Source organism: Lygodium microphyllum, chromosome 29 (genome assembly GCF_053477565.2).
Source record: "Lygodium microphyllum isolate KBCC chromosome 29, Lygodium_microphyllum_v1.1.10, whole genome shotgun sequence".
NCBI classification, from domain to species: domain Eukaryota; kingdom Viridiplantae; phylum Streptophyta; class Polypodiopsida; order Schizaeales; family Lygodiaceae; genus Lygodium; species Lygodium microphyllum.
This window is the reverse complement of record NC_141163.1, coordinates 49,438,010-49,460,826: the sequence shown is the minus strand read 5'-3', so window position 1 is coordinate 49,460,826 and position 22,817 is coordinate 49,438,010. Positions and strand designations below refer to the sequence as shown.

The 22,817-nt window shown below is 40.7% G+C and overlaps 1 protein-coding gene across 1 annotated transcript; it reads right to left on the bottom strand.

The window, feature by feature from the left end:
• Positions 1-2,912: 2,912 nt before the first annotated feature.
• Positions 2,913-3,302, bottom strand: LOC148010602 (actin-1-like). The gene has a single exon (XM_087671557.1). It carries the CDS (start codon positions 3,300-3,302, stop codon positions 2,913-2,915), a length of 390 nt encoding a protein of 129 aa, XP_087527683.1.
• Between the last annotated feature and the right edge of the window lie 19,515 nt (positions 3,303-22,817).

Sequence of the window (22,817 nt, the reverse complement as noted above, 5' to 3'; positions counted from 1 at the left end):
TTCTTCTGCTTTTACTAAAATCTAAGAATTTTGGAGTTGTTTTGCTATTGTTCCTGCAACTCCAACATGGGCAAGGACTCTCCAACAGTTTGCTTTAAGGGGGTTGGGTCTCACACCTAGCAGATTCGCATCAAACTTATCCTAATGAAGAAGGGTCTCTGGGGGGCCATCAAAAGTGGCAAAGAAAAGAAGCCTCATGATGCAGAACTGGAAGTCACTTGGCAAAAGAATGATGATAAGATAAGGCTCAGTCCATTATCAAATTGGAGCTACATGACAACTATATCCACCATGTGGATAGCTGTGATACGTCACATGATACATGGAATAGACTTGACATTTTGTTTGGTGCACAGCCTAAGTCATCAAAGTATGGCCTCTTGATTGAATTTTTCAAGCCTGACATGAAGTCCAACACATCACTTGGCACACATCTGAATTACATGGAAGGAATTCTAACCCATCTTACAAGAATCAACATTAAAATGGAAGAAGATGTTTGCATTGGTATTCTGCTTAAAAGTTTGCCTCCTGAATACAATAATGTATCAACAACCTTAATCAATATGCCAAACCCTAAGCTTGTTGATATCCAAGCATCATTGTTAGAGGAGGAAAAGAAGATAAAAACTAAGGAAGAACCAAGCACCTCTAGAGATGAACAAGTGTTATATATTGGCAATAGGTACAAAGGCAAGAAGGACCAGCTTTTCTATGATTTTTGCAAAAGGATCGGACACATCGAGAAGTTCTACCACACCAAAAAAAAGTCCCAAAAGGCCTATCTTGCTGCAGTTAAAGAATAAGAAGACCATGGAGCAAAGGAAGAAGAAGAAGAAGAAGAAGAAGAAAAAGTCCACTAGGAGAAGGACAAGCCTCATCAATCCTTCTACGCCTACTCTGATAGATTGTTTTGGTCTTGTAATGTCTAAAGCCCAAATGCCTTTATCATAAGCTTGTAAACTCCTCATGTAGCCTTGGACTATAGCCTCTGTACACTTTTTGAGGCCCCTGTTATAGCCTCTAGATGTCCACCATGTTTGTGGTACCCACACTTAGGCCTTTTTGCGACAGCCTCTGGTGTTTTGCCGTGTTTATGGTGTGCCCACACTTTGCAGGTGTTGCTTTCACTAAAGCCTCTACACACTTTGTACTTCTGGTTGTGATTGAGGAGGGGTGTTGAGATTTTCAATCACATCCATGCTACCTCTTTGTAAGAGTAGATGGGTTGAAGACATGCACGCTGCATGAATCCCATAGGCATAGAGAGAAAGACCTGGAACCTACTCATGCACCTACCCATCTCTATATAACATTTTACTTGGTTGTCACTTTCATATGAGATGAATGCAATGGTATTGTCACTTTGTTATTCAACACAGTTTACTTGTTGCTTATCTTCTATACTTCAATCAAGTCCCTTGGTCTCTATCATGTTCGTGTCTTCATGTGTCTAGTCAAGGTCTATGAGCCACCATAGCTGCCATGCTCTAGATCGTGTGTTTGTACAAGAAACAATATATTATAGGAAAACAAAAAAAGAAACCTAATCAAAGGCAAATAAATACCTTGGTTAATATCCATATTCAATGGATGCAACATAACCGAGAAACACAAGTCATGACACTCCTGTCATTGCCATGGAGGAATCCTACTTGAGTGTGATCATGACACAACGTGGCTATATATGGGGGTGCCACATAGCAACACTACACATATACCTTATAAATAATCTCTATAATTAGGTCTTTCCACATCTAAACAAATGGAAGATTCTGAAGATGCTCAACCACCCGCACAAGAGATCTATGCATTTTAGGATATTTTACTAAAGGTAGAAAGTTCTTTTGCAATCTTATTTGTGTTTGATATGCACAATAGTAAATAAACACTAGGGTCCTCATTTCCCTACAAAAAGAAGGTGAAGCAATTAAACAAACATACATGAGATGAATTAACAAAGAGATTTAATATTCAAAACAATCAAGCATGACACACATTGCAAGTAGTTAGATGCAATCAAACTCTTTGCAAGATTTATTGTGGAGAATATTAACAGTGGAATCTGCATAGCAATCATTGTTAAGTAGCAATATTTTAATGCTAGCAGAGGAATTCTCTTGTGAAAATGCCACATACAATTGCCCATGTGTGAAGAGGAAGATAAAGCTCCACTGAAGTAAGTGTTTTTCCTTGAGTCTTGTTAATTGTCATCTCAAATGCTACGCGCACAAGAAATTGTCATTGCCTCATAGAGAAGGGAAAGTACAATGTTGTGGGAATGAAGGCTATTCTTGGAATGAACACCCTTGCACCAATGTTTGTGCCTGTAATGATCTCAGTTTCCAAAACATTGCTATCAAAAGCCACCTTGCATATCAGTTTGTTCCATTACACACAATCCTCATGCAAGATTCGAGTTTCAAAGCAAAATAATGGGTGCATTGACCTTCAATAGTAATAAATGAGGTGGAAATCCACCACCAAGATCAAGAGAATTCAAATATTCTATTGAGTAGAGAAATGAAGTATCATCAGTATTAGCTATACTATCTCACATCTCCCAGTATCAAATGCAACACTTCTAAATTCAATTGTTCAACCATTCTCTTCTCCAATGTGCATGATCAAACAATAATACTGACCATGCTCTTAATCTTTGACTTGTTCTTCATTATCTTGTGCTCTAGTATTCTTTGTGAGGTTCTTTTTCTCAATGAGTTTGAGATGGTTATAGATAGATACATTGCTGTGACTTGACATGACATGTTGGACCATTACATAGATCTTGAGATACATAGATTTTGGAGCTCCATTTGGCCTTGTGAGGTCCTTACATTTCTTTGGGCATACAAGATGGACACATTTTCCTTTGGATGGCTTTGGGACTTGCTAGAATACATGGCTTGGTATCACATTGAAGGTATCAACATAATTTGAGTCGTATTTTCTTGTTTAGCCTTTGGATTAAGAGGCATTTCAATTAGGAGCACTGGATGCTCCCTAGGGGAAATTATGAGCTCATTATAAAAGGTGTGGTGCCAGATCTTTTCCATGTCATCCCATTTCGTGACAATACCAAGCTTAATAGGATACTTCAAGATCAGAATTTCACGTTTTGACTGAGCCTCATCACCTACATAAGAATCTTTTTGGCCCGTACCAACCATTACACCAGTTTGACGTGGACAACCCATAATGCTAGGAAAGACAACTCGATGAGCATCGTCTCCAGCAAACCTAGCCTTGACCATACCAAAACCATTGTCACAGACAAGGGACTGCACTTCTTCCTCAGCCATTTTCACAGACGTTTGATTTTTAATGGTGAAAAATGCAACTTGATTTGCGACGGAGGGAGACCGAATCACGGTCTCTACAAGGGCGACTCTCTAGCTCTCTCTCTCTCTCTCTCCTTCACCAAGGTCCTGTCGAAGTAGTAGACAAACCTCACAGTGTGCAGCTAGAGCATGTGATCTAGGAAAGACAGAGGGTGCACCCTCCCGGCCAATGTGGACTGTTGTTTGCACCCATCTAAAAAAGGAGATCTAGATTGGTTTCCATTCAGCTAAGTTTGAGTTCCAGAGAGAAATCCCAAGACTGAAGGAAATCATCAAGGGATATAGAAGCTGTGGCATCAAATACTCTCACACCTACATCATTGCATTTAACCTCCCACCATGACCATGACTTTTGCAATCTCCCAGCATACATAGGGTTTGCAGAGAGGGCCCTACAGAGAGACTCCTTCAATGAATCCACAAGCTCTTCCCTTTCCTCTTCTTTCCTTGAATCTTCTTTTGATAAAACTCCAGTTCCTTCCCCTCCAGGATGTAGCCATCAACTTGCCCACACTGCCCATGATATTGCAGCCCCATCAAGTGACCACTAGCAAACTCATCTTCAAGATGGGGATCCAGCTTGCGATCCTTTTGGCTTCTACAAATTTCCTCCAAACATGGTTACTTTTCTTCTTATCCTCCTCTATTGTTCCTGCCTCAGCATCCTCTCCTTCCTTCTTGATATCACAAGACTTCTTCACCTCCTATGATCAATGGATGTTGGATAACTTGAGATATTGGAATGAAAATAGGTTTGTACAAGAGAGAGAATGAGAGAGGAAGGATTTTAGAGCATGAAAAGAAGGAGAGAAACTTCACCTACTAGCTACCTAGCTCAGTCATAGCTCTAATACCATGTTGAGAAACACAGATCTAGAGCTAGTTAGCTATGGTGGATGCAAATCAAACACACGATACATGATAGAGAGAAGAGATTGTAACTCAAGTGAATTAGGTTCCAAGATAGATTAGCTTGGACTCATAAAGAAAGTCTTAACTCAAACTGAGAGTTCCATATATTTTGAAATGAGTGTCAAGTACATGCCTTTATAGCTTTTTGGATAGTACCACTTTTCCTCTCTGTGCTTATGGGATTTAGGACATCTCTTTCTAGAGCATACATCTTTGTCTATCTCTCATACAAAGCTTCTTATTGGCAGCCTCTTTTAGGCATATATCCAACCTCTACAGGCGTACATGCAAGCATCATTTGCTATTCTCAACAAAAATCACCCAATGAATCATGTATCCCTAGATTCATTATTGTGATAGACCTGGAAGTTTTTAGTTATCTTCAAAATACTTACATGCTACCTCAAAGTGAAGCAACAAAGGGATGTATCACAATGTCCTCATGATCTCCCTTGATCATAATAGGCAAAATCTGTCTAAATTGACTGTCAAACAACATGATCTTCTCACCAAATGGTTGATTGCATGACGATATCTCACAAACTCTTATCAAGGGCCTCAAAAGAATAACAATGTATCATCAAAGCCTCATTTCACAAAATGAGGTAGGTCTCCCTTAAAAGGCCCACCAAATCACTCTACATGGGTATAATGGATGTAGAGTGGCCCTCCAATTGCAATGGGATCCTAAATCTTGAGTGGGTTGTCCAACCATTTGGCAATAGCACTATAGTAATCCTTGACAATGAAATTGCCCAAGCCAAATGATTGCATACATGCAATGTTGTCAAAATACACTTGCAATGAAATTTCTTGCATGATCCCCCTAGCCTATCCAAGAAGAAGAGCTAGCCCTCACTAGCATCCAAGGCATCTAGAATAGCACAAAGTGTAGTAGTTGAGTTTTGATTTCATCAATTCAACAATCTATGCCTCTTTGCATCAATCATATTCGAGCTCCTCAAGAATAAGAGGATTTCCTTATGACATTTCACTTTGCATGTATATTTCAAGCACTCTAAGGAAATCAAATAGAGTCCAACCATGCTCTCTCAAGAGCGATTACAAATATTTCAAGGCCACATTTCTTAACTCCCTCCTTAGGTAATCACCTTACATGTTAATCCTTTATCTTCTAACGACATCCTCTACAAGTGGATCCTCAAATATCTCCCACAACATTCCTAGTGAGCATGGTTCACAGAACACTAATATTGCTACAAAAAATTTTCTCAACTACACACCTAATTGCATGTTTGAGGCTTCCTTCAAACATTTCTTGTTGGAAATGAGGGTGCTACAATTATGCCTTTGAATGGTGATGTGATGAGCTCAACCACCATCATGATATCCATGTCTACATCTGAGAGAGTTGGTGTGTACGAATGTCAAATTTGCATCGAGTGTATATGACAATGTCTTATGTCTTGCTTTTAGCATAAGGAGAAGTTGGATGGCATACAAGGATTCCATATGGTGATGTGGCAAATGATGTACTTCTACACTAGTTGACAAACAAGGTTTGTGTTACTGTAGATGTAGTCCTATGCATATTGTATTCAAGTGCATGATGACTCAAATGCATGTATACTGAGAAGGAGGAAGGTTGTAGCAATAATACATGGTGGATGCATATTGCTATATTAAGCAATGCAAGCTTACATGGTGTCGTCAGAATCAACAAATGTTGCATACAAAAGCATACCGCGACTTGGCTAACATGATTTGTGGTGTAGACAATGCTAATGTTCATGTCATTGTGACAAATGTTGGTAATGTGAATTGTTCTTCCTTCCTCTTTTACTAGTGGCCTAAGATTCATGCATCAATTGTATCAAGGTGCAATGGGAATTGTGTATGCAAAAGGGGAAACTCCATCGTTTTTATAACTTTCACATTCAACCTGAATCAGCTGAGATTTGACTTGCACTACTACACAGACAATCAACCCATGATGGCCCCAACTTTATTGCTCACATATTCCATGAAAAGCATCTTGATTTGATGGAGATACTTACTAAGAAAAAACTTTCCGATAGTATATCTAGATATGTTAGTTTTATAGAGTTCCAAAAGAGGGGGTTGTCCCACTCTCATATGTTGATTTTGAAGGAGCCATTCAAGCCTTCCACAATAGAGCATGGTGATAGAATAGCTTGCACAAAGCTAGCATACAAACAAAAATTCTTGACATTACATGAGACAATTGTTAGATGTAACATATATGGTCCATGTGGGCCATTTAAATCACACAGTCCATGTATAAGTGAGGAAAAGTGTACGAAGGGTTACCCAAGGACCTCATTTGTGAGACCATTGTACCCTACAATCCTTACCTTTCAAATAAATATAATGCACACATCAATGTTGAGATATGTTCCACCATAGAAGTTGTGAAGTATCTTTACAAATATATTTACAAAGGCCATTTTGACCTCCATGTGTGAAAAGCACATTTTTCTGCCTAGAACAGCTATAGTTAGACTTTCACTTGTTGGGCCAAAATGCGGCGATACAAATATTATGGTTCAAATGGTTGACGAGATTGATAGAGATACCTTGATGCTTACTATATCTCTATCTTCGATTGCATGTTCACATATTTTGGATTATCACTTGCGCAATGAGAAACTTGATGTTCAATTGTTGTAGGCCGATTTGCAACAAGAAAACTTTGTGGTTTTTGAAGATGGTGATGATGTGCAAGATGTGGATGCTAATCATAATGTTAGAAAGGCCACTCTTATGAAGTGGTTTTTTTGCAATTAGCAGTATTCAAAAGCAAGGATGTTGTTGTACTAGGTTTTCCCTTCTCAATTAGCAGTATTCGAAAGCAAGGATGTTGTTGGACCAAGATTTCCCTTCTCAATGGGTTTGGAATGCAAGGAGAAGGGTGTGGAAAAAAAGGAAAAAGGGTTATACATTGGCCAAATGTATTTTGTGTCTCCAACATGCAGTGAGAAATACTATTTACATATGCTCCTTTACGTTTTGCAAGGGTAGCATGTCTTTTGAGGACTTGAGAATTGTTGGGTCTATGTTGTATCCCACATTCAAAGAGGCTTGCACAACGATGGGTATGGTGGAGAGCAATGATGTGTGATTACCCTAATTCAATGCTCGATTTGAAGCGTGCAAGCACTCAAGGCTCGAATCCGTTGGTCTTGATGTAGAGGAAGCTCATGCTCAACTGCCAAGATCCACGGACTGCTTATTATTTCAAGCATTTCAAGCAAGCTCTAATGGCTATCTGTCACTTAGCCGACGCGCCGTCGATCCTACGAGTGTAGTGAGCTTACCTTGATGCTGATATGAGTTGCCTCCTCTCTCGCACACACCGGTAGCTCCACGATTCTAGATGTTAGCTCAAGCATCCTCAAGCCTCCTCCATCTCCAAGCTCCATCCACCATAGCCGCGTGCGCGAGAAAAGAGAAGAGAATAGAAGGGAAGAAGAGAAGAGGAGATGGTGATGAGCTTCACCCTCTTGATTCCTCACTCCCACACACTCATTCTCTCATACTCTCACACTCCCTCTCTCAAGAGTACACACAAGCAAGGAGAAGAGAAGAAGAGAAGAAGAAGAGAACTCTTGTTAGCCACACACCAAAGAATGAGCTTCCATTCACTTTTTGAACTTTATATACAAGCCCTAAAATCCCATGGGCACCCATCCCTTTTTTACATAACCGGCCATTGTGGCAAGGTCCTTTCTCTATTTCCTCTTTTTTACATAACCGGCCATTGTGGCAAGGTCCTTTCTCTATTTCCTCTTCTAGCCTTATGCCTCTAGTCTACACCCGTCTAATATTTTACAATTGGCATAGTAGGGAGCCTGGCGCTCTTTTACACAAGTTTTTGGAGCTTTTTGAGGCGCCTTTCATTTAAAATTACGCTTTTGGCCCCAGCTTAGCTTTAGAGGCCGCGTGCGTGTCTTTGCTCTTTTTCCATTCTTTTTTCACTTTTTCATTCATTTTTCTGTCTTCTTGACTTGGGGTTAACATTACCCCCCTCCGAGATGGGTGCCAGTCCCATGGCATTTTTGGTTGCTGTTGGGGTTTGATAGGCAGTTGTCAAAGTAGTCGTGTGAGGGTAGGACCACATGTAAACTCGGGTGCTTTTGGAAGCTTGGTAATGATGTTTGTTGGAGAAGCCAAATGGATAGCAAGTGGATGACGGGAGCCTCCGAAGTCAGTGGGTTGTCGCCTTTGTGATGCCTGAAAGGAAAAGGTGTGGTGCTCTACCTAAGGGGGGTGTCTACCTTATTGTGTAGTGCATTGTGCTTGTGCAGGTGGAATGGGGAGTTGGGTCTACTAACCACAGGCTAGCCTGGGTGATGTCCCACACTTGAGGATCCCATTCGTGCAAAGGGAGGTGTGATGCAAGTAGCTTAGGGTGACAGGTCTAACCATAGGCGAGTGTTACCTCCCTAGGTATGTCATGCCCTTGATGGGCCCTAAGCGTGAAATGGGGGAGCAAAAAGGGCTAGGGGGTTAGGAGCGGAGCCAGCCGACCAAAGCCACCAGGCACGTCTAACTTGAGGACCCCTAGATACAATGATTGTGCTTTATGTGGTGCTAAGTGCTTCTGCAAGTGAGTTGTTTTGTCCATTCCGTGTGTAATGTTCTTCTTGCTTTTCCTTTCATGCTTTTCTTTTTTTTTCTTTCTTCTTTTTTTGTTTTTGTTTTTTTAAATTAATAATAGTATTACAATAGTAGAATGACAGCCAGTACCTAATTCTCATCGTCTGAATTAGGCGGAGAGGGGGTCGGATGGATTTGCTCAAAATTTGATAGCTTTGCATGTATCCTTTCAGATTCATGTGGACGTGGAGGGAGGTGGTGGAGAGGAAAGGATGATTGCATCTAGTGAACTGGATGTCGTTCATGTCTTCCAGGAGAGCTAGGCAAAAAGAGGGGAGGAGACTAGCCTTCATCATCAAATGCACCATGGCACAATTGTCGATGGCGTTAGGGTCAAAGAAGAGGGGAGGCATGCCACATTCTTATGGAGTCAGGTCCTGCTTAAGTAATAATTTAAGTAACCTAAGATAATTACATGTAGTTATGAAAGCTGGATCAAGGCATGAGGAGAAATCCACGAGGTTTCTCCGTCTTTCCCTAAGCGCAACTTGTCTCTCCGCAGATGGATCAACTTGTTGTTGCTCTTGGGAATGCGGCGAGGGGGGTTGTGGGATCACCTCTTCTCTGAATCTCCCCATATCAAATTCAAGCTCAGCCTCCTCCCCCTGCCAGTCTCCTTGTTGTGCTCCTTCTTCAAAGCCCATTGCGTCAATTTTCTGGGGGGTTAGGCTAGCCAGTAGTAGGTACTTTCGTTGCTTTTCTAGGCTCAGCCTAACCTCCACAGGTTGGGATGGCATCTGCAGCTCTGAGTGCAGAGCTCTATGTGCAATACTGAGTTTTTTCTGTACCACCTCCAATGACTCTCCTTCTTCTGGGCGGGTGGTGTCTATTAGTGTGTTAATGATGGCCTTTTGCTGGGCATTGAAGGCTTTCTGGGCGGCTTCTACTTTTCTCTTTGTGAGGATCTTTTCTTTCTCTACCAGAGCAAGGCGTCGTGCCAGTGTCTTCACCCTTTTTTCGTTCTGCACTGCCCATTCCTCTGCTCTCTTGTTCATCTCTTCCATGCTCTCTCCCTCCTTCTGTACCAGGGTTACGAGCTTCTGCTCTTGGTCTTTCAGTTCCCTGCTCATGTTCTCTTGCTCTTTCTTTCCCAAGTGAGCTGATTGGTCATAGACTCGATCTCCTTTTCCTACTTTCTCTCTTCTTCTTTGGCATTCAATTCCTCCATCATTTGCTTGACGTTGACAATTTTTGCCTCCAATTCCTCATGTTGCATTAGGAGGAGATTATACTCTCTCTGCATCTGCACCAATTCTTGATTTTCATCCTCCAGCCACCATTGCTTATAGCTCTCCTCCATGTCCTCCTTGGCCTTCAATTCCTGTTTGAGATCAGAGATCTCTCTTTGCTGCATGGGTATTATGCGGGTCTTTTCAAGCTGGAATGTAGCTACCGACTCCTTTTTCACCACCAACTCAGCCACATCTATCTTCTTTTCCTCCTTAATCTTCTCCAGTTGGGAGAGCAGCTTGGCGATGTACTTGTCGCAATTGGCTGGTGGCGTCACTGTTGTGTGGATTGGAGTGGTCGAGGCCTCCACTTTCTTATTTTTATTGGTCCTGTCTCAACTCAGCATATGTGGTTGGTCTCTTTTGCCCCGTGGTCATGGTCTACGTACTCTTTCCCTGGGCCATTTCTTTATTAATAAAATACTGTATCCATGCCACGAAGTTGGAGACATATGCGCTGGTGGGGTGTTGAGAGTGGAAAAAGACTGAATTTTTGACTGATTTTTGTTGTTTTTGAGGTCTGAATGATTGATTTTTGATGGATTTAGAGTGATGTATGGTTGTTAATGGAAGTATTTGAGAGTGTTTTGGATGATATTGATTATTTTTTTGGAAGTTCATGATGATTCTCAGTGGAGATATGAAGCTCTATGATGTTCTGTTGAGGTTCTGATTGGTTATGTATACCTTTTGTATAGCTTCTGTTTTGTTCTGATTGTCTTTTGTATGAAGCATGAATTGATGATTGATGAAGATTGAGATCTTTTGGAAGCTTATTGAATAGTTTTTGATAGTATGGAATGATTTGAGTATGAGTTATGAGGTTTTGATGACCTTCTGTAACCCTCTATAGACCTTCTGTAGAGCCTCTGTCTTTGTTTTGTCTCTATACTGTAACTGTACTGTAGCTGCTCTGGTACTGTACTGTAACTGTTCTGTAGACCTTCTGTAAGTGTTCTGTAGAAAGTATGTGTGACTTTGGGAAGGATTATTGAGAGTTATTATGAGAGTATTGTAGTGAGGAGATGATGTACTATTGAGAGAGAGAGAGAGAGAGAGAGAGAGAGAGAGAGAGAGAGAGAGAGAGAGAGAGAGAGAGAGAGAGAGAGAGAGAGAGAGAGAGAGAGCCAAAGATAGCCAATTCTATAAAAACAGTGTAACTGTATATGAGAGATTGAGAGAGAGAACTATGAAGACATTGAAGATGACTAATATATGATTGATTTCCATTCAAAGATGGTTTATTCTTTTGTGTTCATTGTCCTATTGATGGATTCTATGAAGATGTTGAAGATTATGGTTGCTTCTATCAAATCCGTGGGAGATATCTACTATGATGCTGCGTGAAGAATTGCTGTTTTCAAACAAAAAAAACAACAAAAGAACATAAAATTAACAACAAAATCACCACAAGCAGAGAGAAAAAAGAGAGAAAAAAAACAAAGCACAAAACAAAAACAACCACAAACAAAAATCGAAATCTATTTTTTTTAAAACAAGAAGAAGAAGAAGAAGAAAAAAGAACAACAAAAAGAGAAAAAGAAGATGCAAACAGAAAGAAACAAACTATATATATATATATATCTATCTATATATATATATATATATATATATATATAATATATATATATATATATTAAGAACACGAAATAGCCCACAAAAGAAAAAAAAGAAGAAAAAAACAACAAAAAAAACCATACCTACTTGTTCTCGTTGTGACGCCTCCTCCTTCCTTCCTCTCTCCTCCTTCTTTCCCTTCCTCTTCTCTTCTCCTCCTCCCTTTCTTTTTCCCCTTCCCCTCTACTTCTTTCCCCCTTCTTCATGTCTCCTCCTCCTCTCTCCCTCCCTCGCCACTGTGCTGCCCGATGCCACCCGTTCACCGCCTGAAGCGCTCCTGTCCACGCATCTCGGCCGCCCGTTGGACCCGACGTCGCCCTACTGACGCCCGCCGCACCGCCCCCTGCCGTCGGCCCCGATCGCCCTTAGCACCTGCAGCCGCCTCCTCCACCTCCACCTCCGCCTCCTCTTACTCCTCCTCCCCACCCTCCATCTCCTACTCCTCTTCCTCCTCCTCCCCACCCTCCACCTCCTCCAATCGCTTGTGTCCACCTCCTTGACTGCCTCCAACTCCTCTTTCCCCTCCACCCTCCAACTCCTCCTCCTCCCCCCTCCACCTCCTCCTCCTCCCTCTCCTCCTCCCTCCACCACCCCGTTCCTTCACCTCCAACCCCACCTCCTGGTTATTAGTAATTAACTTTAGTTAGTTAGCCCCTAATTAAATCATGGTTAATTAACCCCCCACTAACTGCACCATGGTTAATTACCCCCCACTAACTACACCATGGTTAATTAACCCCCATTAACTGCACCATGGTTAATTAACCCCCCATTAACTGCACCATGGTTAATAAACCCCCCACCCTTTAACTAGAGTTAGTGATTAACTCACCTTAGTTACTAACCTAACCTTAGTTAGTCATTACCTAACCCTAGTTAGTTACTAATTTTAACTATAATTAGTCCCACTAACCTCACTAGGGTTAGTTCCCACCCCACTAACCTAACTAGGGTTAGTTTCCACCCCTCTAACCTAACTAGGGTTAGTTCCCACCCCACTAATCTCACTAGAGTTAGTTAACCATACTCACTTACCCATGGTTAGTTGCCTACCCCCTAACTAACTACCCCAGTTAGTTAACCATACTCACTTACCCATGGTTAGTTAACTAACCCCTCTACTCTAACCCCAATTAAGTTGACCCACCCACTAACTAACCCTGGTTAGTTAGTCTAACCACACTTGGTTAGAACTTGACCTAACTACCCTAACTAGACTAACCAAACTAGATTAACTTAACTTAACTAAACTCACTAGCCTAGACTAACTCAGACTAACCTAATCAACCATGACTAACCTAACCCGACCAAACTTGACTTACCTCGACTTAACTGACCTACCTCGACTAACCCGACTTAATTGACGACTTGCCCTAACTTAACCAACTAGCTTAATTTAACTCACTTAATTGATTTATTCAACTAAATTAACTTCCTTCATTTGATCAGACTAAGCTAACCTAATTCACCTAATCTACTCTGTTAACCCCCCGTTCATGCCCTTTCTCTTCCGTTCTTTTTCCTGCTGAGTATGGGTGTGCTAGCGGGTGTTCACGCGCGAGGATGCGCTTTTGACTTGTCCGTGTGGTGGAGCTTGCAAACTCACCGTTCACACACAGTCATTCTTCGCTATTCACACGCAGCCCGAGTACCACCTTGTATTTTCCAACCCGCATATATATAAAAAATACATCAAAATAAACAGAAAAAACATAAAAATTTCCAAAAATTCATTTAAAATAAAAAAATTACAATTTTTTTTTGAAAATTTACCAATATTACTATTTTTTTTGGAAATATTTGTAAGGTGGAAATTAACCAAAAAAATATAGAAAATTTAAAATCTGAAAATTCATTCAAAATTACATGAAAAATGGGTAAATTTCATTAAAAATTAGTAAAAATATAGAAATAAATTCAAAAAAATTCCAAAACATTCCACAAACCCCCTGCCCTTTTTCCACTAATTTTTCAATGAAAAATATTTCCATAAAAGGCAAAAATATTATTTGAAGCCAAAAAATCCTAATTTTAATACTACACATCATAAAAATTCATTTTAAATCCTACAAATCAGCTGACAATTATGGCTAAATTAATACACATTGTGGACACTTGCTAGATAGCTCAAAATTCATTCTTACACTTCATAATATATCCATGTGTTATATATCCTGATTTAATTATTTATATTTATATTTAAAAAAATAGTAAACAAGTAAATATAATAAAACAAATTAACCAAACCAAACAATCTACACAAAATAAACACATCTAAAATACAAAATAAACAAAATATAAAATAATAAAAATAAAAATAAAATACAAATAAACCAACACCACTAAGGTGCTTTATTTTTTTTCAGTCTCAGTGGTCTTTGTTTTTGTTTGATTGGATTCATTGCTTTTGGAGAACTACTCCGTGCGCCTTCAGACCATTGCATACACACCCCTACTACGTATTTATTTTGTGAGCTTTATTTATTTTCATTGCCCCCTTAACCACAATTAATTGCTAAAATAAACTATTTATTCACCCACATTTTCCACGTGCATCCGCACTAAACGCACAATTTAATCATTTAAAATCAACCAGCTGTTCACTTTGCACGTGCTATGTGCGCTTAAGAGGCACCTTAATTTGTAATAAAAATGAACCAGCCGTCACAAAAAAGTACGCGCTGGCAAAAAAGCGCTCCACATCACTATTAATTTTTAATTAAGGAATTTGCATTTAGAGACCCAGTCTGAAAATCGTAGTCCGGGTTTCGATAAAGCACCGTTTCGCCCTAATAAATCGTAATTAAAATTTTAAGAAGGAACCGTCATTTTCTTATTAAGGTTTATAACCTAATAAAATGATACCCATTGTTAATAATTTCTTAAAATGAACCCTTCATTAAAATAATTCCCCCTCACTGCATTTTTTTCCTCTTTTTAATAAACACGCTTTGTGGGATGGGCGCGTAAATGTCTTTTTAGTTGACACTGATGGTCAAGGTTATGGTTCGGTCTTAAGGTACATTTTTTTTTGTATTATGATTTGTCTATGTGTTACGATTACGGGTAGGGTGTGTAGTTCTTTCTTTCTTGCGTGATACAGGGATTTGGATGCCTGCTTGTTGCATCACATGAAGTTTTCGGTCCCATATGTGTAGAGGTCATGCCGAAATTTTTCTAGGATGTGGGTTGTTTGGGGTGGTAAATGGGTTAGCTACGTTTATGTATGTATTTGTGTCCTGTTGATTGATTCCTTTTTGATAGCCCTTTGGTTGTTTTGCAGGCATTCTTTGTGATTGTGTGTGTTGGTGTGTGTATTTTCCATCTGAATGGTGCCTCACGCTCCTCCTTCTATCCAGTATGTCCCTCTAGTCAGTAGGGATTATTCTTCCCTACTGGCTTTTGAGCCTATAGCGAAAGCAGGACTTGAGACTTTTGTGGCTGCTTCATTTCCCTTAATTCCAGATGATCCATCCATGTGTGATGAGTTCCTTGCATCATACAGCAAGAAGTCGGGACTGGTCCATGGTACTTCCCTGACATTGACACCCCGAGGATTAGGGAAGGCTCTGTCTCTTACCTACAAAGGAGAGCCCTTTGTTACAGCTAGACAATTATTCTCCAATGATGAGATTTTCAAGCTATTACAAAAGAAGACCAAGGAAATTCTGGATGTCAAGAAAGTGATCAATACTTCAGGAGTTTCTTTGTCCATGATCATTGATCCTGTGTGGAAGTTGGTCTGCCAGTTCCTCCAAGACAAGTTTATGCCTGCCAAAACACCATGATGAGAAGGTTAAAATGGCCAAGATTCCATATGCTTCAATCATTGGCAGTTTGATGTATGCTATGGTTGCTGTACGCCCAGACATTGCCTTTGCAGTGGGAGTGGTTAGTACATGGCAAACCCTTGCAAGAAGAATTGGGAAGCAGTGAAAGGTATTATGAGATACCTCAAGGGCACAAAGGATTTGTGCATCTGCTTTGGTAAGCAGAAGGCATATGTTGTTGGCTTTATGGATGCAGACTATGTTGGACATGCAAACTGTAGGAAGTCTACTTCAAAATATGTGTTTAACTTCACAGGGGAATCTGTTTCTTGGATATCTAGATTGCAGAAGTGTGTTGCACTGTCTACTACAGAGGCAGAGTATGTGGCTGCCATTGAGGCATGCAAAGAGGCCTTATGGCTATTGCATTTGGTTGCTGAGCTTGGGATTACTGAGGTTCCTATCCTCCACTGTGATAGCTAGAGTGCTATCATGTTAGCACGGAACCATGTCTTTCATGCAAAGACAAAATACATATAGGTGAAGTATCATTTCATTAGAGAGGTACTTGACAGCAAGAGCATTGAGCTAGTCAAGGTGCACACTAATGATAACCCTACAGACCTTCTCTCGAAGGGTCTTCCAGCAGAGAGGTTTGTTGCCCATTGCCGAACAGATGATGGGTATTGGATAGGTATAGTCTCTTCAGCTTTGTACATACTTAGACTTAGCTAATTCTTTACCTCTACCTTTGGGAACATTGCCTTGAGGGGAGAGGTTGTCGGGATAAAGGGCAGTGCATGTGTCCGCCCGTAAGGGCTAGGCTGAACATAGTACATATACCTATCTAAAACCATTATTGTTGTACACTCTTCAGTACCACAAATCATGTGTCTCTATCTCTTCTCTCTCTCTCAACTTGCATCTCTACACAAAAGCTCCATTGCAGCTAACTCAACACCTAGCCACCGTGAAATGCTCTATATGAGAGATAACAATTGTAGTGCATGAGAGAAATAAAAACAAGCAAATGCGAGCATTGAGTTTATCCCAATGTGCCTGAGCCTTTGCCAACTTCACCAGAGTCAAGAATTTTCACGCAAAGAAGAATGATTAATAGCCTCTGTAACAAGCTCCACCAAATCATAGGACTCTAATATGGCAAGCATTATGACCTGCCAAATGCGGTAGTTCTCACCATTGAGCTTTTGATCTGAAGGAACAACCGGTAGGATGGTCCATGATCGCTTGAAACTTTGTCTCGGCCTCAAAAGACATCTTCACCTATAATGCCTATAGAAAACACAAAGAGTAGCCCCCTCTGATTGTGAAAATACAGCCTGCTAGGGCTATGGTTTGCTCGTCCCACTCCTTCACCTACTAGAGGCGATGAAAAGGTAAAATCTGCACAAAGGCCCAAAATGCAGCCTTCTTCCTTCTCTGATAGCAAAAATAGCAGTAGCTTCACCAAAATGACCATTGAGGAGTTGTTGGAGATATTCACACATATATCTCTAGATCAGATGGCCTGCTTTAGAGATATGGCAGACTAGAAGTTGTTGCATCATCAAGCCATTCTGTGAAGTCTACTTTATCACACTTCGATGGTTCATTTGATCTCCAGTAGGCAAGGTCGATGCTCTAGACTATGGCCCTAGATAGAGGAATTGGTTTTGGGAGGTGTTACAAAGATGTAGATACTGTGAGCCCATGGTTGGTTTTAGAGAGGGTTGCTACTCCTTACTCTCGTACTAGTTCTAGAGAGAGCAGCTTAGGTGGGTGTTGTGAAGGTACTGATACAGTGTCTCCATCTTGTCGGTTTGGTGGACACTTGTCATCTCCAGGACATCTATTCCCATGACTTTGGGTTTCTCTTAGCCATCCACATGTGGCACCCCTATGAATGCTACTCTGAGAGATACTACACTTGCATGTATGCTAGATGTACAAGGGTCTCCTAGTTATGCCCAAAAGCATGGTTGTAGGTGGAAGAGGCCACACTTTAGACATACCCTAGTAGGGTACATATACCTTGTAAATGTTAAGATAGGTGATGTGATCATGTATGATGAGGGGAGGAGGGTGATGTCTCGCATGAGAGAGTTGTGCCAACAAGTATTTATGCATAATGTTTTGGACCATTGGAAGAATATACCATAGGGGAGCAAGGACTATGTAGTGGCATCTTTGTTGAGGAGTTTTTGATACCTACGATGGTAGAGAGGTTTTCCACTAGGTGGACGATGGAGTGTATGTGTGCATACATACCATATAGACGATCGGGCATATGCAAGGCAATCAAGAGTGGCACCTTATGGAGCTCGAGTGACTAGATGTAGAGGATTGGCAGAGACTCAGGGGGGAGGCCACAGACTCTCCACGATGATGGCGGTAGCACAATGAGAGAGGGAGCAAGGGCACAATTAGAGGCATGGATTATGCATCATTTGGGGAGTGGTGGCCACTTGACTTATTTGGAGGACTTTGTAAGTCTTCTTTTGATTCTTCTCTCTTTTTTATTTGGAATATTACTTATACTAACAACATTGTTTTTAACAATGCTATTCTGTTTTCTTTGTAGTACTCCATCACAAACCGTGATCCCATAGGTTTGGAGACTCAATATGCAGAGAGACATGGTCTCACTATACTTATTAATAGATTGTATGCGCATAATAGCCCAGTAAGTCAATCCTCTTTCTTGTCTATAGTCATTAGTTTTTTTTTGTGTATTATATATGGTGGACTAATGTCTAGTTGTTTATTTTGTAGAGTTTGTGTTTGATGCTCTTTGCATCGGAATGAGCTTTCAAATGGCAAGAATATGTAGCATGCGTTTGGATTCAAGGAGTGCATGTCATTTTCTTTTTTGGTCCTATGATCCATGCAGATCTCTTCCATGTAGCATTTCTTAGATATATTTATTATCCTTTGTATAGATCACACTTTGTGATATTTATAGATAGATTTTCATGTTTGTTTTGGCTCTTCTCTCTACATGGTTCCATGTAATTTTATGATTTGTCATTACTAGTCTTGTACTTATTTTATGACTTATTGCATATATCTTGATGACAATTATGTATTCAATATATAATTGCTTTGTAGAATAGTATTCAACACATGGTGTTGTGGGTGGCAGGGTAGCTTGCTACCTTGCCATCAAATTATTTTTTCTCTATAACCATTGTTATTTGCATCGCTAATTTACTACACACAACATCGCTATCTTAGTTAGTATATGTGTGTCACAAAGCATCGCTATTTGCGTCGTTATCTGTACTGCTTTTGCAATGCTAATAAATAATGATGCAAATAATGACATAAAAGTGATGCTATTAGCGACAAATTTGTAGGGACACCTATATTGACACTTTTCATGATGATGGGAGAATTTTTTTAAATGAATAATTAACACACTAACATATCTCTCCCTTATGTTCACATATTACCACCTTCACGTACAAATAAACTGGCTCCTCAAAAATTTACATCTCATCAATTAGGCATGCTTGTTTTCTTGTTAAGAACAAATGCCGTGACTGCATGCAACCTTTATCTTCTGCCCTCCTTGTCCATAACAACGTGTTGTGATGCCTCAACTCATGATTGAAGAGCCTTCCCTCATGAATAGCATAGATTTCCTTTGTCCTTGCACTCAATTCTCCATGATGAAACAATTCTAGTCTGTGAGGGCCCTCTATCCAAATTTAGCCTTTTATCACTACCACTATGCTTAGCTTTGAAAAGTTAAGCTTGTATTTGCATATCCTACTCATTTCAACGCTCATTGTAATTGCAATAGCAAAAAGAAGTTAGACATATATATTTCCCTTTAAACTCACTAAACCTTAGGCATTTCCACATGGTCCTTCAATACTTGCCTTAAATGAGAATGTGCAACTATATGAGGCACTATCCTAACCCTTAGAGAAGCCGATTCTCTTAACTAGTCTTGCAAGCTTTTGGTCAACCTTCTAGGGTTTTTTGTGAGTTTATGTACACTATCACAATATCCACCCCTTCTAAACTTGCACATCCCTTGGATGTGCCATGCAATGTAGCCACTTGGATCAAATACCCATATGACCTTTGTCTAAATAAGTATATACATAATCGCCCTTCCACTAGGATCATAAACTCAAACCACAAGAATTCTCAAAAATACACAACAATCCCAAACACTCCTACCTGGATCATAAGGCTTTGATAGTGCATGACATACCTCTATCATATAACCCTTCGCGACCAAATCCATGAACTCAATATACCTATGGGATCAAATAGTAAACTAAGATCCCATTGTATCTTCTTGTATCCTTTAGCTTCACCTTTTAAAACCATTTCCATATTTTCCCCATCATCTTGCACATTAAAGCATATGACTCCAACTTCAAGAGACCACAAGGTAACACACTCCATGTCATCCACTCCTTTACTTGGTGTTCAAACATGACTTGCAAATGCAACTTTTTTGACCTGCATGGTGGGATTGTCCAATTGCCCATTCAAGTACTTTTCTAAAGCATATATCTCTTTTGCATCTTGAAGTATCATAGTATCTTCCCTCTCTTGCTTGATAACATTGGCATACTTCATCATCACATCATCATTAGGCATGTTACTAATAACATCAGTATTAGTTAGCTGATCCACATTATCAACCACAGCATGTATAGTACCATCCACTAGTACTACAGCACTCAATGCATTTGTGTCTTGAACATCAACCTACACATCACAAAACATAGTATCATCTTTGCTTAAGACATCTACATCTTCACAACCCTTAGGCACTACTTCTATATCAACATTTACAGTCAATACATCTACGTTTATAGCACCAAACTGCATGTCAAACAACATAGAAGTATCTCTAGTCAAAACTTGTACATCATCAGTACTCTCTAGCTCTGTGTTTGCATCCTTTGTCTCTTCTACATAGCTCAGACAATCCAATAAACAAGTTACAATTTGTCATACAAAGCATAGCTTTATGGGCACACTTAAATTCTTCCAAGCTTTAAGAGCATGCTTGTATTCATCCCAGGTTGTACCATGCATGCATTGTATCACTTGAATTTGTGCCTTGATGTAACGTCCCGCCATGGACATAGGAGTCTCCCCTAATCACTTTAATCATTTTTTTAAAATTTTATTATTACTACCACCTCCCCCCTTTCGTCACGCTGACAGGAAGAGGTAGTGGAGTAGACGATCAGGACTTAACGAGGGAGGGCAGCTGCAGTCGACGGTGGAGAAGACGACACAGGTGAAGACATGGATAACGAGCAGGGCGATGATGATCCACGTGGTGGTGATGGGATCGACGGGGGGAGAGGCACACGTGTGCCACCTCACTCCCCTCCCCCCCACCATCTGTTTCCCCCCTAATTATAACCCCCCTTAACGAGAGCTTTGAACATTACTTTTTTCCTTTCTCCCCTCCCCCTTAAGCAAGGAGGGATACATTACCTCTTGCGCCCCCCCCCCCCCCCCCCCCCCCATTGCTGTCAGCCTGAAAAAAGGGAGAGAGGAGAGAAGAAGAGGAGGAGAAGAAGAAGAGAAGAAGAAGAAGAAGAAGAGAGGGAGGGAGGGAGGGAGAGAGAGAGGAGAGAAGGAGAGAGGGAGGAGAAGAAGAAGAGGGGAGAGAGAGAGAGAGAGAGAGAGAGAGAGAGAGAGAGAGAGAGAGAGAGAGAGAGAGAGAGAGAGAGAGAGAGAGAGAGAGAGAGAGAGAGAGAGAGAGAGAGAGAGAGGAGAAGAGGGGGAGGAGGAAAAGAAGAGAAGAAGAAGAAGAAGAAGAAGAGAGAGAAGAAGAAGAAGAAGGAGAAGAAGAGGGAGAGAGGTAAGGAGGAGGAGAGAATAGGGAGAAGAAGAGATAACGGTAGAGAGAGGAAAGTAAGAAGTTGAGGGAGGGAAGAAGTTAGGAGAGAGAGAAAGGGAAAATAATAATAATAATTAATAGAAGAGGAAGGTATCATCTCAAAGGCCCTACTCTATCACCTCTTGCGGAGTCAAAGTCTCTCTCATCTCTTGCAAAAGCTCTACTATCTCCATCCTAGCTACTCCAAGCTAGATGATGCAACCCTCAAGTCCATTGAAGTTCTACTCAAAGAAACATGCATCCATCATGGCCCTAAGAGGAGAAGTTTGGGAGCTATGAATGTGGAGGTTGCGGAAGCTGCACCGGGAAATGCCAACGGAGATAACATTCCAACCCCCATTATGCAAACCTAAGTTCATCTAAGAGGGTGTCCACGCACGTCCTTTCTTCTCCTATTCACCGTGGATCGATACTTCGTTTCCGCATGATTATCCCTTGACCGCAAGCTCATCTTGCTCCCCAATTGGCCCTTGCTAATTGAATCCAAGACGCTGAAGTCCTGTGCAAAGCACATCTAAAGAGAAGAGATTGGGGATGGTACCCAAGCGAAAGTTGTCGCACCCAGATGGTAATCCCACAAGGAAAGCCTCAAGTGAGGACATCACCATCCATCCAACTGCGGTACCAGTCATAAGTAACATATTTCCAATTTGATAAATGCTTGCTTTGAGTCCCGCATGAGATGCATTAGATCCGTACAAGGATAGGACATTAAGAATGATGATTTGCAACCGCAAGTATTTGACGGACTGAATTTCCCCAAATGCGTGTATCAAGAGAAGATCATTGTATTTTAAATGCTATATGATGAATTCATAAAAGACTCAAGCATTGTCAGCTTCCCATCCTCGCAAATAGTAGGCGCATTTTTCATCACTTCAAAGGTATATGTCACAACTCGCATGTCCGATAGATTGCATGGCAAGCAACTTATTTGAGAAGGGAATCATTTCCGAAGCTCTAGACTTTTGCCAAACTCTCGCTAGTAGCTCATGTCGTTAGATTGGGAATCTTGACAATGTACTTAGCTAGTACAAATAATGATCATAAGGATTAGAGGCTAAGTTGCCTGGGGATCTGCTCGATAAACACTATGTTTATCAATCCAAATTTGGGGATTGGGCTAGATATAAACAACTCTGAGCCTCAAAGGCAAGCAGAGAGCTCAAAGGAAACCCGAGACAAAGGAAAGGCCGATGATTTTGAACTCGCCGACTATCGATCAATATAAGTGCTAAATAGAATTTACAATCTTGCATAGTTGTATAAAACCTTGGCAGGTGTCTTAGCCAAAGTGTTAAGTAAGATTTTAGATGAAATCGCTTAGACCCCAAGGGGGAGAGCGAGTATGCGTTGGAAGGTTATCGCACCTATTCCGATAATGTTTGGAAAAGGATACCATTTTTTTGTGGATTGATTAGAT

Bases quoted from the DNA above. Each gene is read 5' to 3' on its own strand.
- LOC148010602 (XM_087671557.1), bottom strand. From the start codon at position 3,302: ATGGCTGAGGAAGAAGTGCAGTCCCTTGTCTGTGACAATGGTTTTGGT.